The sequence below is a fragment of the Balaenoptera physalus genome (assembly GCF_965194825.1).
Source record: "Balaenoptera physalus genome assembly, chromosome: 11".
Classification (NCBI taxonomy): domain Eukaryota; kingdom Metazoa; phylum Chordata; class Mammalia; order Artiodactyla; family Balaenopteridae; genus Balaenoptera; species Balaenoptera physalus.
Genome location: NC_138896.1, coordinates 79,811,923 through 79,830,255, shown reverse-complemented (window position 1 = coordinate 79,830,255; position 18,333 = coordinate 79,811,923). Strand labels below are relative to the sequence as shown.

At 41.6% G+C, this 18,333-nt stretch overlaps 1 protein-coding gene across 7 annotated transcripts in view; it reads right to left on the bottom strand.

The window, feature by feature from the left end:
* The window catches only part of PXK (PX domain containing serine/threonine kinase like), a 73,811-nt gene that overhangs the window by 29,222 nt on the left and 26,256 nt on the right, over positions 1-18,333 (bottom strand). For all 7 annotated transcript variants that reach the window (XM_082412277.1, XM_082412278.1, XM_082412275.1 and 4 more), the window contains exons 3-7: positions 17,989-18,036; positions 9,626-9,812; positions 1,656-1,733; positions 1,075-1,148; positions 279-353 (exon numbers count right to left, since the gene is read on the bottom strand). In XM_082412277.1, coding sequence (XP_082268403.1) covers positions 279-353; positions 1,075-1,148; positions 1,656-1,733; positions 9,626-9,812; positions 17,989-18,036 — 462 coding nt within the window. The remainder of the gene's footprint in view (positions 1-278; positions 354-1,074; positions 1,149-1,655; positions 1,734-9,625; positions 9,813-17,988; positions 18,037-18,333) is intronic.

The window sequence follows — 18,333 nt, the reverse complement described above, 5'->3', positions numbered from 1 at the left end:
AAGTGGCTGCTTTCCTATTCTGGTATTGGCTTAAAACACAAAAACTACATTTACATTATCACATGTGTCATGGATTGTCTAGAGGTCATGAATGTCATTTAAATGGCCTCTGATCTATGGGAGTAGCCCTGAGCGCTCTCAGTCTGAAATGAAATCCACTGTACCTCTCCATTCTCAGGCCTAGAGACTATTTCCAGCTCTTCTGTCCATGGTCACTCATGAGAAAACACTGTGAATCTCTCATCAGCACCAAGAATAATAGAAGGACTTGTACTCACCAAACAGGACGGCAGAAGTTTGATTAGACACTGAAAATCTTTATCTGACAGATACTTGTCAGGACCAAGGTCAGCCTGCAAACATGGGAAGAAATATCAGGGTGCTGTCTTGGTCATCAAAAGAAAAACTCCTTATAAGTCTTTCCTTTTTCCTTTTTTTCATGTTTCTTTCTTTTTTTTTTTTGGCAGCGCCCCATGGCTTGCGGGATCTTAGTTCCCCGACCAGGGATTGAGCCTGTGCCCCCTGCAATGGAAGCGCGGGAGTCCTAACCACTGGACCGCCAGGGAATTCGCGAGTCTTTCCCTCTTTTTAATCTGTCCAAATATATAACTGTAAACCAAAGATGAAAACCACATTAATTCTTGCTGTCTCACGGCCTTTCTGGAGAGATAGCATATAAACATACAAATACTAGGACTTAACTGTAATCTTACCTAATTCCATTTATCAAGTGTATCACTAGAACTCTCAAAGTGATAGATAAAACAAAGTATTACCCAAGTATTTTCTTTAAAACAAACTGCCAAACTGTCAACCCTAAAGAGGTTCCAGAGAACTATTTTAAACTGTTTGCATTTTTTTCCAAATGTTTACTAGTTGATCAAATATAATCACATCGATACTACCAAATGCATAAAAAAGTGACTTAAATGACTCTCCTTTGATGTGTGACTAAGGAGGCCTTTACATCACTCAGGAGCACAATACAATTTTGTAATTCTCTTGTCAATATCTGCTTTCATAAACCCATCTGAAGTCCTTGAAATGAGCCTGAAGTAAAAAAAACTAGCTTACCCAGCTTAACACTAGCCGTTCCTTTGGCTGATTTTTAATCTTCATCAAGAAATATTTCTTCCTTATCCTCCAACCTGTCATAAAAGCAGAGATGTGTTTATAGCTACATGATTTTACACCAACTGATATGTTTTGGTGACCAAGTAATTAATAAAAATTAATTTTGGAAATATTATTCATAGCTATATAGGCACCATTAAACAACTATTTCGTAATACTGACATGGTAAAAGCTGAACTAAAAAAAAAAAAGGCAAAGAAACTACTCTACTCATGGAAAAGGGAAAACAGCACTTCAGTTTAGATTTAGTGAAAAAGATAAAACAAGAATGAATGATGGTTCTGAAACTATTAGTTACTACCATCCAAATCTTCAGATGGAGCTTTAACCAAGATTCATTAAGTAATAAAACTTAAGGACTGCATCCTCAAACAGTACGGAGGCAAAAAGAAAAACAAATCACCTGCATTTCTTATGCATTTCACCTGCATAAAAACTTCCTTGGGATACTTATAAGAAAGCATGACAAAGAACCCAGTTCTCTGATCTTTCTTAACAGAATGGGCATGCCAGTTTCTCACCTATGTCTTTCAATGGTTCCACCACCTCCCACTTTGGTTCTGATCGGAAGAACATGGAAACCTGTTGTAAGGCAATCTCTGCAAAGATATTTTAGAAACTCATTAGTCAAACATTATCAGGAAACTGCCATACACTTAAGATATTATTCTTGCAAATGAAATTCTTATGGTCTATGACCTTCTTGAAAAACTTAATTATAAAAAAATGAACACAGACTAAATAAAATGTGGGATTCTAGATTGGATCTTGGAATAGAATAAGATCATTAATGGAAAAGCTAGTGAAATCTGAATAAAACTATAGTTAATAGTAATGTAACAATGCTAATTCCTTAGTTTTGACAAATGTACCATGCTTACAAAAGATGTTAACATTAGGGCAAAATGGGTGAGGGGTATGTGGAAACTCTGTACTATCATTGCCATTTTTTCTGTAAATCTAAAATTATTCCAAAATAAAAAGTTTATTAAAGAAAAGAAAGTAATTACTAATGGAATAATTACTTAAACTGGAAGATCTAAAATATGCAAACTAGTTGGCTTAACCCAAGAATTCAATATATGCACCAGACAACAACCCGAGCACAAAACTCAAAGCGTATGGTAAGCTCAGCTTGGAATAGCATTAAATGTTGCTCCAAGTGATATTTATCCCACCTTCATTCCTCATGAAATTATAGCTTTCACCAACAAAGAAGCAATTAGCCTTAAATATATACATACTGGAAATAAAAGCCAGTGTTTAGAAAAACATCCATGTACAGCAACAATATGGTTCTATGGTGGGAAATTACCGTACGCCTGCTTACTGGAAAAAAAATCCACCCTTCTCTTTGTGTTTGTTTATCATGAGAACGTTTCCCCCTTCTAAGAAGACAATGAAAAGAGGAAGTTCTTTAAAGTTCACTGTATAAAGAAATTATCAGAATAACTGTGTTTTCACATTTCCTGCAAAAAGCAACATCTATAATTTGCTATTTTCCCTCAATGTAGTGAGTGAATGAAGCCACACTGGATCCCTGAAAGCAAACAGCAATCCTGCAAATTCATTGTGGAACTGCACCTCTGCTTAGCATTAGTTACATTCCAGGCACGAGGGATTTAGCAGAAATGTTTTCCATGTGTCAAAATGACCTAGTCTGGAATTAACTATGCCGAGAGCTAGGCAAACAATATCATTTTGATATATTTTACAGTACATTATGAATTGAGATTTGGGGAAGAAAACAATCTTACTGACTCAATATGTAAAGTGTCAGTGTTGTCCACACACAAGAGAACATGAGATGACAGACACAGAACAGGCTCCATTTACATTTGTTTCAACTACTCCAACGTGACCACCCATTTGGAGAGGTTCAGAGTGGCAGAAGCAGATGAATTTTTATAACCGACACTGGGGACCCTGAACCTCCTCTAGAAGTAATGCGGGTATAAAGTGCTTTCAGTATTTCCAAAATAACTTGAACATAAACTACTTAAAAAGATATTCTTTTACGTGAAAATCATAACAACTTTGAGAAGGATTATGAAAAATAATTTTCTAAATGGGATACAATGTCATTCTCAGAGGCTGTAAAGGACAGTTGGTTCAAAACTAACAGTGACTCATAATTCCGCACAATATCATTATTCCACAATGTTTACTGTATGCTACTATATATTATACATTGTTTTAGGAATGGGGGAAACAGCTGTGAGCAAGTGGAATATGGTAGATTTGTTATTGGCAAATTAAGGACTAGAAAATAGCTTTTTTTACCTTTGGGGTCAGGGAATTGTAGACAGGACATTTTCTTTCCTCTGAACTATGATTTATTGCCAAGTAAATCACATGACTACCATGCTCCCAATATTAATCCCTTCTCTCCCCAGATTCAGGTAACACACTTCAAACCTAAACATCTACTCCTCTGCTTAGAAGCCTTTATTGGGGCCCCATTTCCTTACCAAATCAAGACCAAGCTTCTAGCTCTGGCTCTACCTTACCCTTCTGTCTCTACCCCCAACAGTGTATGAGCCTCACACTCTTTTCACTGAGATTTGCCTGCCAAGGCCCCTGAAGACTGGCCTACCTCCACCCCTTGGCATTTTCTATTCCTACCCATCTATCCTTTGAGGCTTAGCCCAAATTTGCTTCTCCCCTAGCCAGGACTCCCTCCCTTCTTCCCTCCTCTGCACACTTTGGTGCTACAACTGTCCCTCTCCTATGGGATTCTGTCTCACATTAGGGCTACTGTCTTCCACTAGACTGTGAACTCTAGCTGGAAAGAAATATCTTAAACAGGGCAGAGCCCACAGCCATACAAAAATACTTCTTTCTCTCTGGGAGCACTGGCCCTTGCCTCTTGGCCTGGCTAACTTCTACTCACCCCGCAGATCTCCATGTAGGTATCACCTCTTCTGGGAAGCCTTCCTCCATCTTCAGATCTGGATCATCTGCACCCTGACCCCCACCCTCAAGGTGCTGCCATGTTTTTAACCTGCCACAGTCTTCACCTGTCAATCTCCCTGCAGAAGTGCCATGGGGTGGGCATGGGATTAGGAGATTATTCATTCCTTGGTGCTGTATTTGTAGCACCTGGCACACAGTAGGTACTCAATAAATAGTTGATGAAGTAAGAACTAAGGGTTCAATACATGTTCAATGGATGTGGACACTCTCTCCCATTAGAACATGAAATCCATGAAAAGGAAGGCATTTGCCCTATATTTCTCTAGCACTGACACATGGGAAAAGCTGCACGCTCAGTAGATGCTGATAAACAAGCCCCAGACAGGAAATGCAGAGCAATGCCTTCAACTCCATCCTGTGTTTCCCACAGAGCTCAGACTTCTCAGCTCAGAACGTACCAGCTGCCCCCACTGTGTGCAGCCTTTGACGTCCTAGGTCCCAGCCCCGTGGGATGACTAAAGGGAATAAACACTGACTCCTCCCATCCCACGACTGGGCTCCAGATCCCCCAAACTACTACAGCGGGTGATACTGCAGCGGCCTGCACAGCGGATGTGGGCCTCCAGCCTCTCTGAAGCATCCTGCTCTTGTTCTGAATATAATCTCATCTTCCCTCCCACCCTCCCCTCCTGCCCAATCCCTCTCTCACTCCCTCCTTCCCCTCATCTTGGAGTCCACTACTATCTGACCTGTTCACAGCATTCCTGGGCTTTTAGGACTAGAAGAGAGCTTCGACACTACCTGGTCCACTCTCCCCACCCCCACCTCCTGTGTCATAGGTCGGAACCTCAAGGCCTACAGAGTGGAGATGCTGCTAATAACAAAGCTGGGACCAGGATGCAGGCCTCTTGATTTCTGGTCCAAGTGACTTCTGCATGGACATTAAAAGCTTCCTTACCGAGTTGTTTACGGTGGAAAGACGGCTACAGTGCAGTGAAGCACCTTGCTAACAAGATGAATAAGGTGGTGTGTGTGTGCGTGCATGCATGTGTTTCCCAACACAAACCTGTCATGACCGGGAGACACCTGTTTTCCCTGTACAGTAGCTGGCCCTCAATTAGACTTTCTAATTCAAAGGAACACCCCAAAACCTGCCCTCAACAAAGCACCAAGCACCTATACTTCCCTTCTGTGAATTTGGTCATAAGGAAAACATAAGAAAAAGAAAAAAGGGACCAGCAATCCCAAGCTGGGGACCCAGGGAGGAGAGGAGGCAGCTGCTGATGTCCTCCGAGCTCCTACTCACCCATCCCCTGGGGAACGGGTGGTATCAACAGTTCCCCTCCAACAAAGCACCTTCGGGCTCAGTCAGAGCAACAGGCAGGAATGTGAGCACGGTGATTTCGGCCACATTTGAATGCAGAACTCAAATCCTGCTGCAGTGAAGCTGGGTGGTGAGCACAGACCATTTGGAAACTGATGAGAGGTAGAGACGTTATCCATATTAAAGGGAAACTGGCTCTGCTTAGGGAAGTGCCAGAAGTTTGAGGTATGCAGGGAGCCACGCTGTAAGTTTTGGGAAACCTGAACAAGTCTGTCTGGCTTTTCGGGGAATGGCTCAATTAAGATGGTGTGGAGGAGGTGGCCTGGGTTTCCCTTTCCTGAGGCTGCTGGTGAGTCAGCATAGAGGAAAGACAAGTTCTGACATTTCATGCAAAGGGGGAAATAAATCAGCACTTCTCTGAAAACAGCATCCATCCCTTACTGTTTCATCAGGACTGTGCCCTCTAAATAGCAGCAGCTTCTTGAGCATTTGAGTTCTGGCAGGAGTCTCTGACAATTTTCTTATACTCCTGCCCACATCTGCTTTGGACTCCTGACTATCTGCCATGCTGGGAGAGGGGAAAGATCAGGACAAGAGCAGCATGTGAGAGAAGTACAATAGAAGGAAATACAGGGATCAGACAACCTTCCAGGGGCTGAGGAGCATTTCAACTGGGAAACATTCAGACACTGGACACTTGTACAATCATACAAACCTGCAACCCTAGGTAAGGCCCTTCTTGGGGGGGCCACTCATGTATAAAATGAGAGGGTTCTACTGGAACTCATCAATGAGTTCGGTAAAGTTGTAGAATACAAAATTAATATACAGGGGGCTTCCTTGGTGGCGCAGTGGTTGGGAGTCTGCCTGCCAGTGCGGGGGGCGCGGGTTCGGGCCCTGGTCTGGGAGGATCCCGCATGCCGCGGAGCAGCTGGGCCCGTGAGCCACAACTACTGAGCCTGCGCGTCTGGAGCCTGTGCTCCGCAACAAGAGAGGCCGCAATAGTGAGAGGCCCGCGCACCGCGATGAAGAGTGGCCCCCACTTGCCGCAACTAGAGAAAGACCTCGCACAGAAACGAAGACCCAACACAGCCAAAAATAAATAAATAAATAAATAAATAAAGAAGCTTTCATTTAAAAAAAACAAAAAAACACAATGAGGTATCAGCTCATACCCATCAGAAGGGCTATCATCAAAAAGACCACAAATAAAAAACAAGTGCTGGTAAAGATGTGGAGAAAAGAGAACCCTTGTGCACTGCTGGTGAGAATGTAACTTGGTGTATCCACTAAGGGAAATGATATGGAGGTTCCTCAAAAAATTAAAAGTAGAACTACCATATGATTCAGCAATTCCACTCCTGGGTATATATCAGAAGAAAATGAAAATGAAAATTAGAAAAAAATATATGCACCCCCATGTTCATTGTGGCATTATTTACAATAGCCAAGATATGGAAGCAATCTAAGTATCACAATGGAATATTAATCAGCCACAAAGAAGAATGAAATCTTGCCATTTGCAACCACGTGGATGGATACTGTCAATAACTATGTAATATCTTTGTATGGTGACATATCGTAAGTTGACATCATCAACTTTTCATGATGATTATTTTGAAATGTATAGAAACATCCAATCACAGTGTTGTGTAACAGGAACTAACGCAGTGTTGTATGTCAATTATTCTTCAAAAACAAACAAACTCATAGAAAAAGAGATCAGATTTGTGGTTACCAGAGGTGGGGGCTAGGGGATAGGGGGATGGGGAATTGAATGAAGGTGGCCAAAAGGTACAAACTTCCAGTTATAAGATAAATAAGTACTAAGGATGTAATACACAACATGATAAATATAATTAACACTGCTGTACATTATATATGAAAGCTAACAAGAGAGTAAATCCTAAGAGTTCTCATCACAAGGAAAAATTTTTTTTCTATTTAATTTTGCATCTCTATGAGATGAGAGATGTTCACTAAACTTATTGCGATAATCATTTCACAATGTATGTAAGTCAAATCATTATGCTGTACACCTTAAACTTATACAGTGCTGTACATCAATTATATCTCAATAAAACTGGAAGGAAAACAAAATCAAAAAAATAACACTAAGAAATAAAACAAGAGGGTTAGTTCTGATACGTCTGCTCCAAGATCCCTGCTAGCTCTGACCCCTGGCAACTCAAGGTACTTCTGGTATAAGCTCCCTGAGAACAGGGAGCACAACTTCTTCACACCTGCACCCCAACACCCAGCCCTGCACCCAGCACGTGGCATAGGCAGAGCAGACAGTCAAGGTTTATGGAATGAATGGCATCATCACGTGTGCACTACACCTTGATGCTTGCCCTAGGAGAACATTAGCAGACACCCTCAGGAAAAAATGTGGACAAACCAATGAAGAGGGCTGGGTTGGGACTGACTTGATAAAAGTCAATACAGCGACTTCCCTGGTGGCGCAGTGGTTAAGAATCCACCTGCCAATGCAGGGGACACAGGTTCGAGCCCTGCTTCAGGAAGATCCCACATGCCGTGGAGCAACTAGGCCCGTACGCCACAACTACTGAGCCTGAGCTCTAGAGCCCGTGAGCCACAACTACTGAGCCCACGTGCCACAACTACTGAAGCCCGCGTGCCTGGAGCCCGTGCTCCGCAACAAGAGAAGCCACCACAATGAGAAGCCCGCGCACCGCAACGAAGACCCAACTCAGCCAAAAATAAATAAATAAAATTAAGAAAAAAAAAAAGTCAATCCAGAAGGCCCATGATCTGATAATTCTGAGAACAAGTGAGGTAAATAAAGCATGGTGAAATGAAAGCCAAGCGAGATCTACTCTGAAAAAATGCGAACTGTCCTGGGAGCCCCTTTTCTCCTATGTGAACCGAGAAACACATGGGGGAAGGATGCAAGCCTTGTAACAATTCATTGTTACTTACAGTAAATGTGAGTTTGAAATTAACTTTCCTTCACTTGATTGCATTCTAGAAACGCATTTTTCTTACAGGCACTTCCATTAGAAGATGGCAGGTACGTTCTAGGACAAGGCTTCTCAAACTTTAATATGCATGCAAACCACATGGCAACCCTGTTAAAACCACATCCTGATTCTAGGTTTAGGCTGGGGCCTAAATCCTGCGTTACTGACACGCTCCCAGTGATGCCAGTGCTGCTGTCAGAGGACCACACTGTCAGTAGCAAGTTCTAACTGTGGTTGTCAAACTCGGCGGCAATTAGAATCTCTAGGGGAGCTTTACAAATTACGAACCCAATCCACAGAGATTCTGATTTAATTGGCATGAATGCAGCCTGGGCATCAGGAGTTTTTAAAGCTCCCCAGGTGGATTATATTATGCAGAAAAGTTTGGTGCCTGACAAGTAGTCCTCTATTTCCCTCTATCTGACACAGAAATAAGTGTCTCCCTCCAATTACTTCAAAAGCAGCGTTCTGAGGACCTAAAATGTAGTCTGTAAACAATCTATTCTCTTAGCAAGGAAATCAGCTTATTAATAATACCCAGAGTTCCACTTAGACTCTAAGCATGGTTTAGCTTTAAAAAACCAGTTGAATTCTAGTCACTGGTTCAGTTCTACAACAGTTTCTATTGGTCTCTTCAAGGCCACGTCAGAGTGTATTAAATATTTAATCACTCATTCTACTGACAATGAGCTTACATTACTGATGCTAGCTTTGTGTGTGACTGGCACCCTTTCCAACTCAGGCCCCTGGCTGCCACCCTGACCCAGGGAAAGTTTGGAAGAGAACTACCTCTTCTTTAGGCTTTGCACAGAGTAGATTTCAGCGAGCAACTGGGAAGACACAGAAAGAACACTTCTGGATCACTGTTGTGTTTAAAGTAATTCCCAGAAAAACCAGGCATAGTATATACTGTAAACACAAAAACAGAGCCAAATACAAATCAAATTGAGATTACTGTATAGATTATTGTGGACTATTTACTCTCTGTTTTGTCAGGGAAGATAATAAAGACAAGACTCTGTACATAGACAATAAGTTCTCCTCCATATTTTTCTAAACAGACATCACAAACATTTTAGAACAATTTTCTTCTTATATATCTATGGTAAAAATACAATCAGGTAATTATTAGTAAATGAATAACACCCTGTAACAGATGTACACATCTCCCCATTTGGAAGGAGAATTTCTCCCACGTATATTATCTCCAGCAAAGAAAAGTGCCTCTTTTGTCCCGGGACTGTAGCTGATAGATCCTTCTACTTACCAGTATAGCTTGCAGAATAGTTGTTTGGATCTAAAAACTTCTTAACCAGCTCACAATTAGACAAGATATGATTTGTGGTGATAACGTTGAGATAGTTCTGAAGACCTTTCTGCCTCTCAGCTATGAACTCACGATCCATGTTACCAATCAATTTTTTGGGAGGAAGAGGTAGACTTAGGCCTGCAATCTTTAATTAAAAAAAAAAAAAAAAGTATTATACTCATGTCATCCCCAAATAAGATACATTATCAGAATCCTGAGCCATCATATTTCATTAGGTCTAAGGCATTTTAGGATGCATCCTAATTTGTCATACTATAAAAATGTGAAAAACCGTAACAACTGAGAATTGATAAAATGCTTTATTCAGCGTAGCAACTTTAAAACTTAATTTTGTAATGTGGTTTTCTTTTTATCAAACATATACATGAACATCACTTCAAGAGTCAAACAGTTCTTTTTTTATTATTACTAGCAGTCCCACAATGCTCCTACCACCCCAGCAACAGGTGACATATCCATTCCCCACTCCCCAGAGGCAGTCATATTCAACTCTTTCAGCTGATCTTCTGGAATAGGGGAATGTTCACATTGTTATGTCTTGATTTTTCACTTTTATGCATTATCTGTAAGTTTCTAATTATGGAAGATTAGGATTAAGTTCTCTTTCACCATCCTAATCTCATTCCATACACGTTCTATTACTACTCCTTCCAATATAGTGATGTTATAATTTTATTTAGTGCAATATTCATATTTACATTAGGTAAATGATATTCACAACTGAGCCAAAGGGCATGCTTATTATTCCTTTCTGTCAATTAGTAGTCTTTTTAAGTTTTCTATTCAACTCCAAACTCTCCACCTAAGCCTTTTCTCAACACACTCAGACACAAAGATGTATCAATTTTATCTTCTTGAGGAGTACCTTCCAGAACCCACCAACCTGCTCCAAGCAGGACTGGTGGTCCCTACACCTGCTGCAAAGCTGGCATCCTGGGACCTCCCTTCACCATCATGCTGGGGAAGCTTTTGCCCTTTCTCCTGCTGAACCCCATTTCTATATCTATACCTGCCCTTTTCTTAGATAATTCCCTGACTTTGGGTGGAGATACCCTGTGTCAGCTTCCTATAAAGGGAGCAAGGGAGATAAATTTTTTGAAACCTTGTATGTTAAAAAATGTCTTTATTCTACCCTCACACTTGATTGATAACAAGTCTTGATATGGAATTCTAAGTTGGAAATATATTTATTCCTCAGAATTTTTAGGAGCTACATTATTGTCTTTTAGTTTCTGGTGCTGCTGTTAAAGGTTCAAGCAGTAGATTCTTGATTCTGGTTTTTTTCTCTCCCTGGAAGCTTTTAGGATCTTCTCTTTGACCTCGGTTTGTGAATTCCATGTGCCTTTATGAGGCTCTATTTTCATTCTCTGTGCTGAGTACTCAGCCCTTTCAATCTAGAAACTAATATTCTTACATTCTTCGGTATTTTCTTGTATTAGGTCATTATTTCTTCCCCTCCATTCCCTTTGCTTTCTGTTTCTAGAACTCCTGTTTTCCAATATTGGACTTTCTGGACTGGTCCTCTATTCTTATCTTTTCCCTCCCATTTTCCACCTATGTTAAACATTTTCTCCCTGGGATATTTCCTCTATCTTTCAGCCCTTCTAAAGAGCTTTCATTCCTACTATTATCTTTTTTACTTCTAAATACTTTTCTTTCCTTAATAGTATCCTGATGTAATGTAATGCAATTTTTCATCTCTCTGAGATTATAAAAGACAATTTTTCTAAGAACCTGTGACCTCACTCTCTCTAGCTCTTTCCTCTTAGGCTGGACAGATCCTCCCAAAAGAATCTTCCAGTCTCCCGCTAGGAGGGTCTACGTCTGACTGCCAGTATTCTGGGAGCTGAAAGGAAGAAGAGGGCTTGGCTGGGGGCAGGGGTGGGGAGTAGTCAGGTCTCCTGTTTGTTATGTAAATTTTCCAACTATGCCTGCATTCTCCAGTCCAAAGACTGTTCTACCCTCTCCAGGGAATAAACTCAGTTTTTCTACTGGAGGGAGAAGAGCAGCCATAAGTTGCTCAGATGGGGAGATTTGGTGATCTGACTGCTTAAACATACTTTCAACTCCTGATTTTAGCTTGACCTCAGCCCAGGCTGCACGCAGCAGCTGGTGCTGTCAATTGCTAAATCTTTTGGCGGTTCTGTGGTATAAATCGGGACCCAATGGAGTTAGCCACCCTCACTGCCATCTAAGAATTCTGCCTTCCCATATCTGCCTAATTAGTTAGCTCTCATCCATTGGATTTTCAGTTTCAAATGTTTTTGTTGTAGTTTTCTCCTCTCCTATTCTATTTGTCCTTGAGGGTGTGTGTGTGTGTGTGTATAAGATCAATTTACTGTTGTTTTAGAGTGGCTTTGGGAGAGAGGAAAAGTAAATGCGGGTGCTCAATCTATCATTTTCCAGATCATTTAAAACTTTATGAGTCCCAGGCTTCCCTGGTGGCGCAGTGGTTAAGAATCCACCTGCCAACGCAGGGGAAAAGGGTTCGATCCCTGGTCCGGGAAGATCCCACATGCCGTGGAGCAACTAAGCCCGTGTGCCACAACTACTGAACCTGCGCTCTAGAGCCTGGGAGCCACAACTACTGAAGCCCAGGAGCCTAGAGCTCCGCAACAAGAGAAGCCACCGTGATGAGAAGAAGCCCGCTCACCGCAACGAAGAGTAGCCCCTGCTTGCCACAACTAGAGAAAGCCCGCGCGCAGGAACCAAGACCCAATGCAGCCAAAAATAAAATAAAATAAATAAATTTATTAAAAAAAACCCAGGGCTTCCCTGGTGGCGCAGTGGTTGAGAGTCTGCCTGCCAATGCAGGAGACACGGGTTCGAGCCCTGGTCTGGGAAGATCCCACATGCCACGGAGCAACTAAGCCCGTGAGCCACAACTACTGAGCCTGCGCGTCTGGAGCCTGTGCTCCGCAACGGGAGAGGCCACGACAGTGAGAGGCCCGCGCACCGCGATGAAGAGTGGCCCCCGCTCGCCGCAATTGGAGAAAGCCCTCGCACAGAAACGAAGACCCAACACAGTCAAAAATAAATAAACAAATAAATTTATTAAAAAAAAAAACCCAAAAAACAAAAAAACTTTATAAGTCCTTTTTCTTTTTTGGCCACACCGAGTGGCATGCAGGATCGTAGATCCCCAACCAGGGATCGAACCTGGGCCCTTGGCAGTGAAAGCACGGAACCCTAACCACTGCACTGCCAGGTAATTCCCTATGAATCTATTTTTTAAACTTAAAAAAACAAAGTGTCAGATTGGTATCTTAATTAGCAAAACTGCTTTGAAAGAGCACTGCTAGTCTACACTTGTACGTAGATTAGAGCTGTCCAAGTGGCATGTGTACTGATCAAGGGGAAGGTCTAAAGAGAAGGGCATCTTGAATTCAGACAAGCATGTCATCTAAATCACCCATGTGAATGAACCTAACTTAGCCTGTTCCACTCTGTTGTATTTTTCAAACAATGCTGAAGACCTTGAACTTGATATTGGGCAAGATGAAAAGGTTGGCTGACAATTCTAAATTGCCTATTTCTCCAACATATTTATGAAAACATGTCAGAACATACTTAGAGTGAATTTTCAACCATGGCAAAATTCATTGCCAGATGACACACTTCAATTTCAGGTTGTTTTCCTCACTCATACAATTAGGCTTTACCTAACAGCAGTTCCTTTATTAGCTAAATACAAAGCATACTTATGAAGAAAGCACATCACTCAGCTAGCACACATCCAGGCCAATCGTTTTATTATTATTTTTGTTCAGGAGCATTGAGTAATACAGGGGAATCAAAGGTAATATATTACTGAAAACATAAATGATTTCTTTTAAAAACTCCTTTATTAAGTTGCAGGATACAATCTCATTTGTGTGTGTATGTATGTGTGTGTGTATAAGCCCAGGCATATAGTTATATATGCACCAAAAATGTCTAAAAGGACTCACACTACCTGCTTGAGAATAGCTACCTCTGGGAGTGGGTTGGTGAATTAATTTTTATTTCTATACTATGAAATGTTAACATTTCTCATTTACTACTTTCTTCAATTAAAAAAAAGAAAGAAAGAAAGAAACGCTTTTGCTCATCAAAGTGATCATATACACAACAATGATTTTTTAAAAAATTACTATCAGCCAATATCAGCACATTTTCCTGTACTACCTGCCCAAGAGCAGACCCAGCTGAACCTCACATCACTCGGAATGGACAGTCACATCTGACAACATCGATTCAAAGCCCAGCAGGGCTATTTTTTTTTGGGGGGGGGGCGGTGTTTTTCATTCATGAATTTGATAAGCTATCTGATTCACACTTTGTGGCCTCCAAGCTTGAACCAATCTTTTTTTTCATGCTTCATTTCTCTTTAGGAAAATGTATTGATCTGCCCAGACACCCCATCAGCTCTTCCAAATCAACAGGTGAAACAGAGTTCTTTGCCAACATCTGTGATTAGAGTGTCCCTGCCATGTCAGTCTGCTAGTCAGATGGGAGGTGTTTTCCTGCCCTGGTTTAAGAACTCACAATAAATATTCCTAAAAGTATTAAAACTATGCTGTGTGTGTTATTTTAAAATCTTGCCTTTGAGGGACTTCCCTGGTGGTTCAGTGGTTAAGACCCCATGCTCCCAATTCAGGGGCCCCGGGTTCGATCCCTAGTCAGGGAACTAGATCCCGCATGCCGCAACTAAGAGCCCACATGCCACAACTAAAAAGATCCCGCATGCCACAATGAAGATCCCGCATGTGGCAACTAAAAGATCCTGCATGCCGCAACAAAGATCCCGTGTGCGGCAATTAAGACCCGGCGCAGCCAAATAAATAAATAAATATTTTTTTAAAAAGTTCACTAAAAAATAAATAAATAAAAATAAAATAAAATAAAATAAAATCTTGCCTTTGAAAGGAGATTAACATTCAAGAGAAACTTCTCTTTCAGCTTCCTCCCAGAATTTCTCAAATGCTTACCAGTCACAGAATACAAAATTCAGAACTCCCATGACTAATTAGAAAGGAGGGAGAGAGAGTACTAGCACATAAAGTGATGAAGCCACTAAGTCAGTGATTTCCTAGACACCTCCACAGGGATGGCTTCAAGCCAATCATCCCATTTTTTATTGTTCCCTCTTCAACGTGCTCTATGGATTCCCTTCTTGAGTTCCTTGTATAAAGGAAAAGAGAACAAGAAGGCCAGCAGAGAAGTCCCCAAAGTTCCTCCATTCATAACACCTGCAGAGTGACAAAGCAAAGGGGGGATAACAGCCAAACTGGGGTCTGGAGCCCATAATCTGACCCATGCTAGCCTAGCAGAAGCTTCTAAATTCCATGACAAACTCTATCAGTTTCAAGAAAACTAGCTTTTTCTCTGGAGGAAAAACCTTCTAACTCTGAATCTACTAGCCTCTCATTTCTGTTATCAGACCTTAACGATCTGCAAATTGTCTTCAACTACATTCTAGGGAGTATTCTAGGGAGTTCTAAGCTCTCAACAGACCCTAATTTGTCCCCATTTCCCCCCCAGTGTTCAGTAGAGTCTCTCCTACGTCAACAATGGGCAGTACAACCAAATTACAAAATATCTGTGCTACACCAGACCTGAGAAGTCATCTGGTTCAACCCCTTGGCTTCAGATGGGGAGAGTGAGGACAGAGAGAGGAAGTAACTGAGCCCAGGTCTCAGTGCTGGTAAGGGGCAGAGACTGGGTCCCATGCAAAGTCTGAGGGTTCCCTGCCAGTTCCCATCACTGCAGCTCCTTCTTCTTTTTCTGTGTTGCGTGCTATCTCCCTAGATGGTCACCAATTTGATGGTGCCTTTAAAATAAGGTGGTGATTTTTCTTCACTGTTACCACAAGATATGCTCACTATAAAAAGCTGGGAAAGTACAGTTTTTTTTGTTTTTCTACTTATATAGCTTGCATGTGTTTTCTTGTACCGAACTTGGAAAGTACAGAACAGTATAAAGAACCAGAAAAAAACATAACCCATAAGCCTGCCACCTGGGGATCCCCATTGTTAACATTTTGGCATATTTCCTTCCAACCTTTTTTTCTAAACATCTCAATGTAATTATTATATTGCATGTATAATTTTACATCCTGCTTTTTTTTTTTTTTTTTGCTTAGGTATGTTTCCTATTGGACTCAGACAACTCTGCATATGTGTATTATATTTCTCTTTTTTCAGCAGGAACTCATTTATCTGTCAGAAGGGTACTCAGACACTGAAATTCATGGTCACAGTTTTATTCTGTGGTTTTGGAATCTTTTTGGTCTGTTTTATGGAGGTTGTTTTGAAATTATTTTGTTGCCAAAAAGCTGTATGTGCTTTCTTCTGTTTGTTTACTTGAATCCAGAAAAACCTCCCACTGAAGTGCTGTCTGGCCATATCCTGCCCAGCACAAGCCAACATCAATACATGTGGATATTTGCATTTGAAATAAGATGCACAGTGAAAGTACCCATTTTAAAAAGGAAAATTACACTGATGCAAAAATAAAATTCTATTATATTAAAAAGGCTATAATTGAATAGTCATGGAGATTGAACTTTATATCCCCAAAGAAAGAACAAATAGGGAATAAAACCCTCCTCCCCACCCCCCATTCTTGAGGGCTAGGCCTAGGCAATTTCAATTTCAGAAGTATTTTTCCAAGATTCTTACTCAGCCGTGGCTGAACGGCACTGTACAAAATCACTCCCCCTTCTGGGACTTCCCTGGTGGCGCAGTGGTTAAGAATCCGCCTGCCAATGCAGGGGACATGGGTTTGAGCCCTGGTCCGGGAAGATCCCACATGCCGTGGAGCAACTAAGCCCGCGAGCTACAACTACTGAGCCGATGTGCCACAACTACTGAAGCCCGCGCGCCTAGAGCCCACGCACCGCAACAAAGAGAAGCCCCCGCTTGCCTCAACTAGAGAAAGCCCGTGCACAGCAACGAAGACCCAATGCAGTCAAAAATTAAAAAATTAAATAAATTTATTTTTTTAAAAATGTAGACAGACAACATGTGTGAAATGCATGACCATATGTCAATTACAAGAAGGTCTGCAGATACTCAGGCCAGTTCTACTGGAAGGAAAATAAGGCATTCATGCTTTCAGCAGTGTTGTAAATAATGTGAAAGTCTGGACTCTACAAATGCTATTTTTCCAAAGTCTGGTCAATAAAAAATGGCCTTTTGAAGGAAAGGAAGCATTACGCCGCCTCCCAGGCAGCAGTCCTCCTGACCTTTGTGGACAGGATCAGAGGTCACTCAGAATGAGTGATGATGGCCAGTTCACCTCCCAGCTGGGCTGGTCGTAAGCCAAGCACTCTGGCTCAAGGGTTTATGCTACCAATCAAAGCTGAGATATGATACAAGCCCAGTGGTCTTCAATAAACCATGGCCCCTGAAGACCAATCTACCAGGTGAAGACATGGGTGGTATTGCCAGTACCTACGGTGCTAACACTTCTCTAGGACTCTTCGATCATTACCAGCCCTAGCTTTGTTTCCAGCTCATCTCTTTCCATTATGGCCACCAAGTTACAAACATTTAAATCAAAGGGATTTAGAAATACATATTTAAGAGAAAAAAGTTACACTGAGGGACTTCCCTGGTGGCGCAGTAATTAAGAATCCGCCTGCCAATGCAGGGGACATGGGTTCGATCCCTTGTCCAGGAAGATCCCACATGCCGCAGAGCAACCAAGCCCGTGCGCCACAACTACTGAGACCGCGTGCCACAACTACTGAAGCTCACATGCCCTAGAGCCCGTGCTCCACAACAAGAGTAGCCACTGCAATGAGAAGCCCGCACACCGCAACAAAGAGTAACCCCCGCGCACAGCAACGAAGACCCAATGCAATCAAAAAATAAATTTAAAAAGTAAAAAAAAAAAAAAAAAAAAAAGTTACACTGAAAAAGGCTGTCTTTAGTTACTGCTCAGTGTTGTTGATCTGCAATGCCAACTATGCAGCCTTGTTTAAGAGAGTCTGAACGTCCCAGCTCTCAGTGAACAACTCTAGCAATCCATTTAGTCATTCCTAACCTGCGAAAAGGAGGTAACACACAGCATCCCATGATTGTGGTAAGGACGCAGTCTGGCACAAAGGTGCCCAGCTGCAAGGTGACTATTATAAATGATGTTTATTCCCCAAAGTTTATTTTTAGAGTCACATATCATCTGTTTAAAGTATGAGCTTATCTCCTTTGCTAGGGAAATTTGCTAATTTCTTATTCCTAATATTGTTGTTTCCAACTAGTTTCCAAAATACCCCAAGCAATAAATGTGTGTCATTAGTGTTTTAAAATAATTACCTGCAAGCTGTTGTTCAGCAAATCAAAGTCACTGTATCTCCTAACAATCTGTAAGAAATAAAAGTGGTGTTTTGATTCAGCACAGACCATCAATTTTCATTTCCCTATTTAATATTTATTGGCATTTTAGAGCCAAGGCACTTGCATTAAGGGTAGCAGGGCTTATATACCTGGTGCTTAACTTGCTTAACTCAGCAGCCCCAGAAAACAGACCGAGCAGTGCCCCAGAGTTGGCTGGGCCGTGGGAAACTGGTTAATGCTAGCCAAACTTGCAAGATGCCAACAAGTAAGAAAGAATGATGATGTATTTGTTTCCAGGGTGAATAGCCCTTTAAGTTTTGTTTT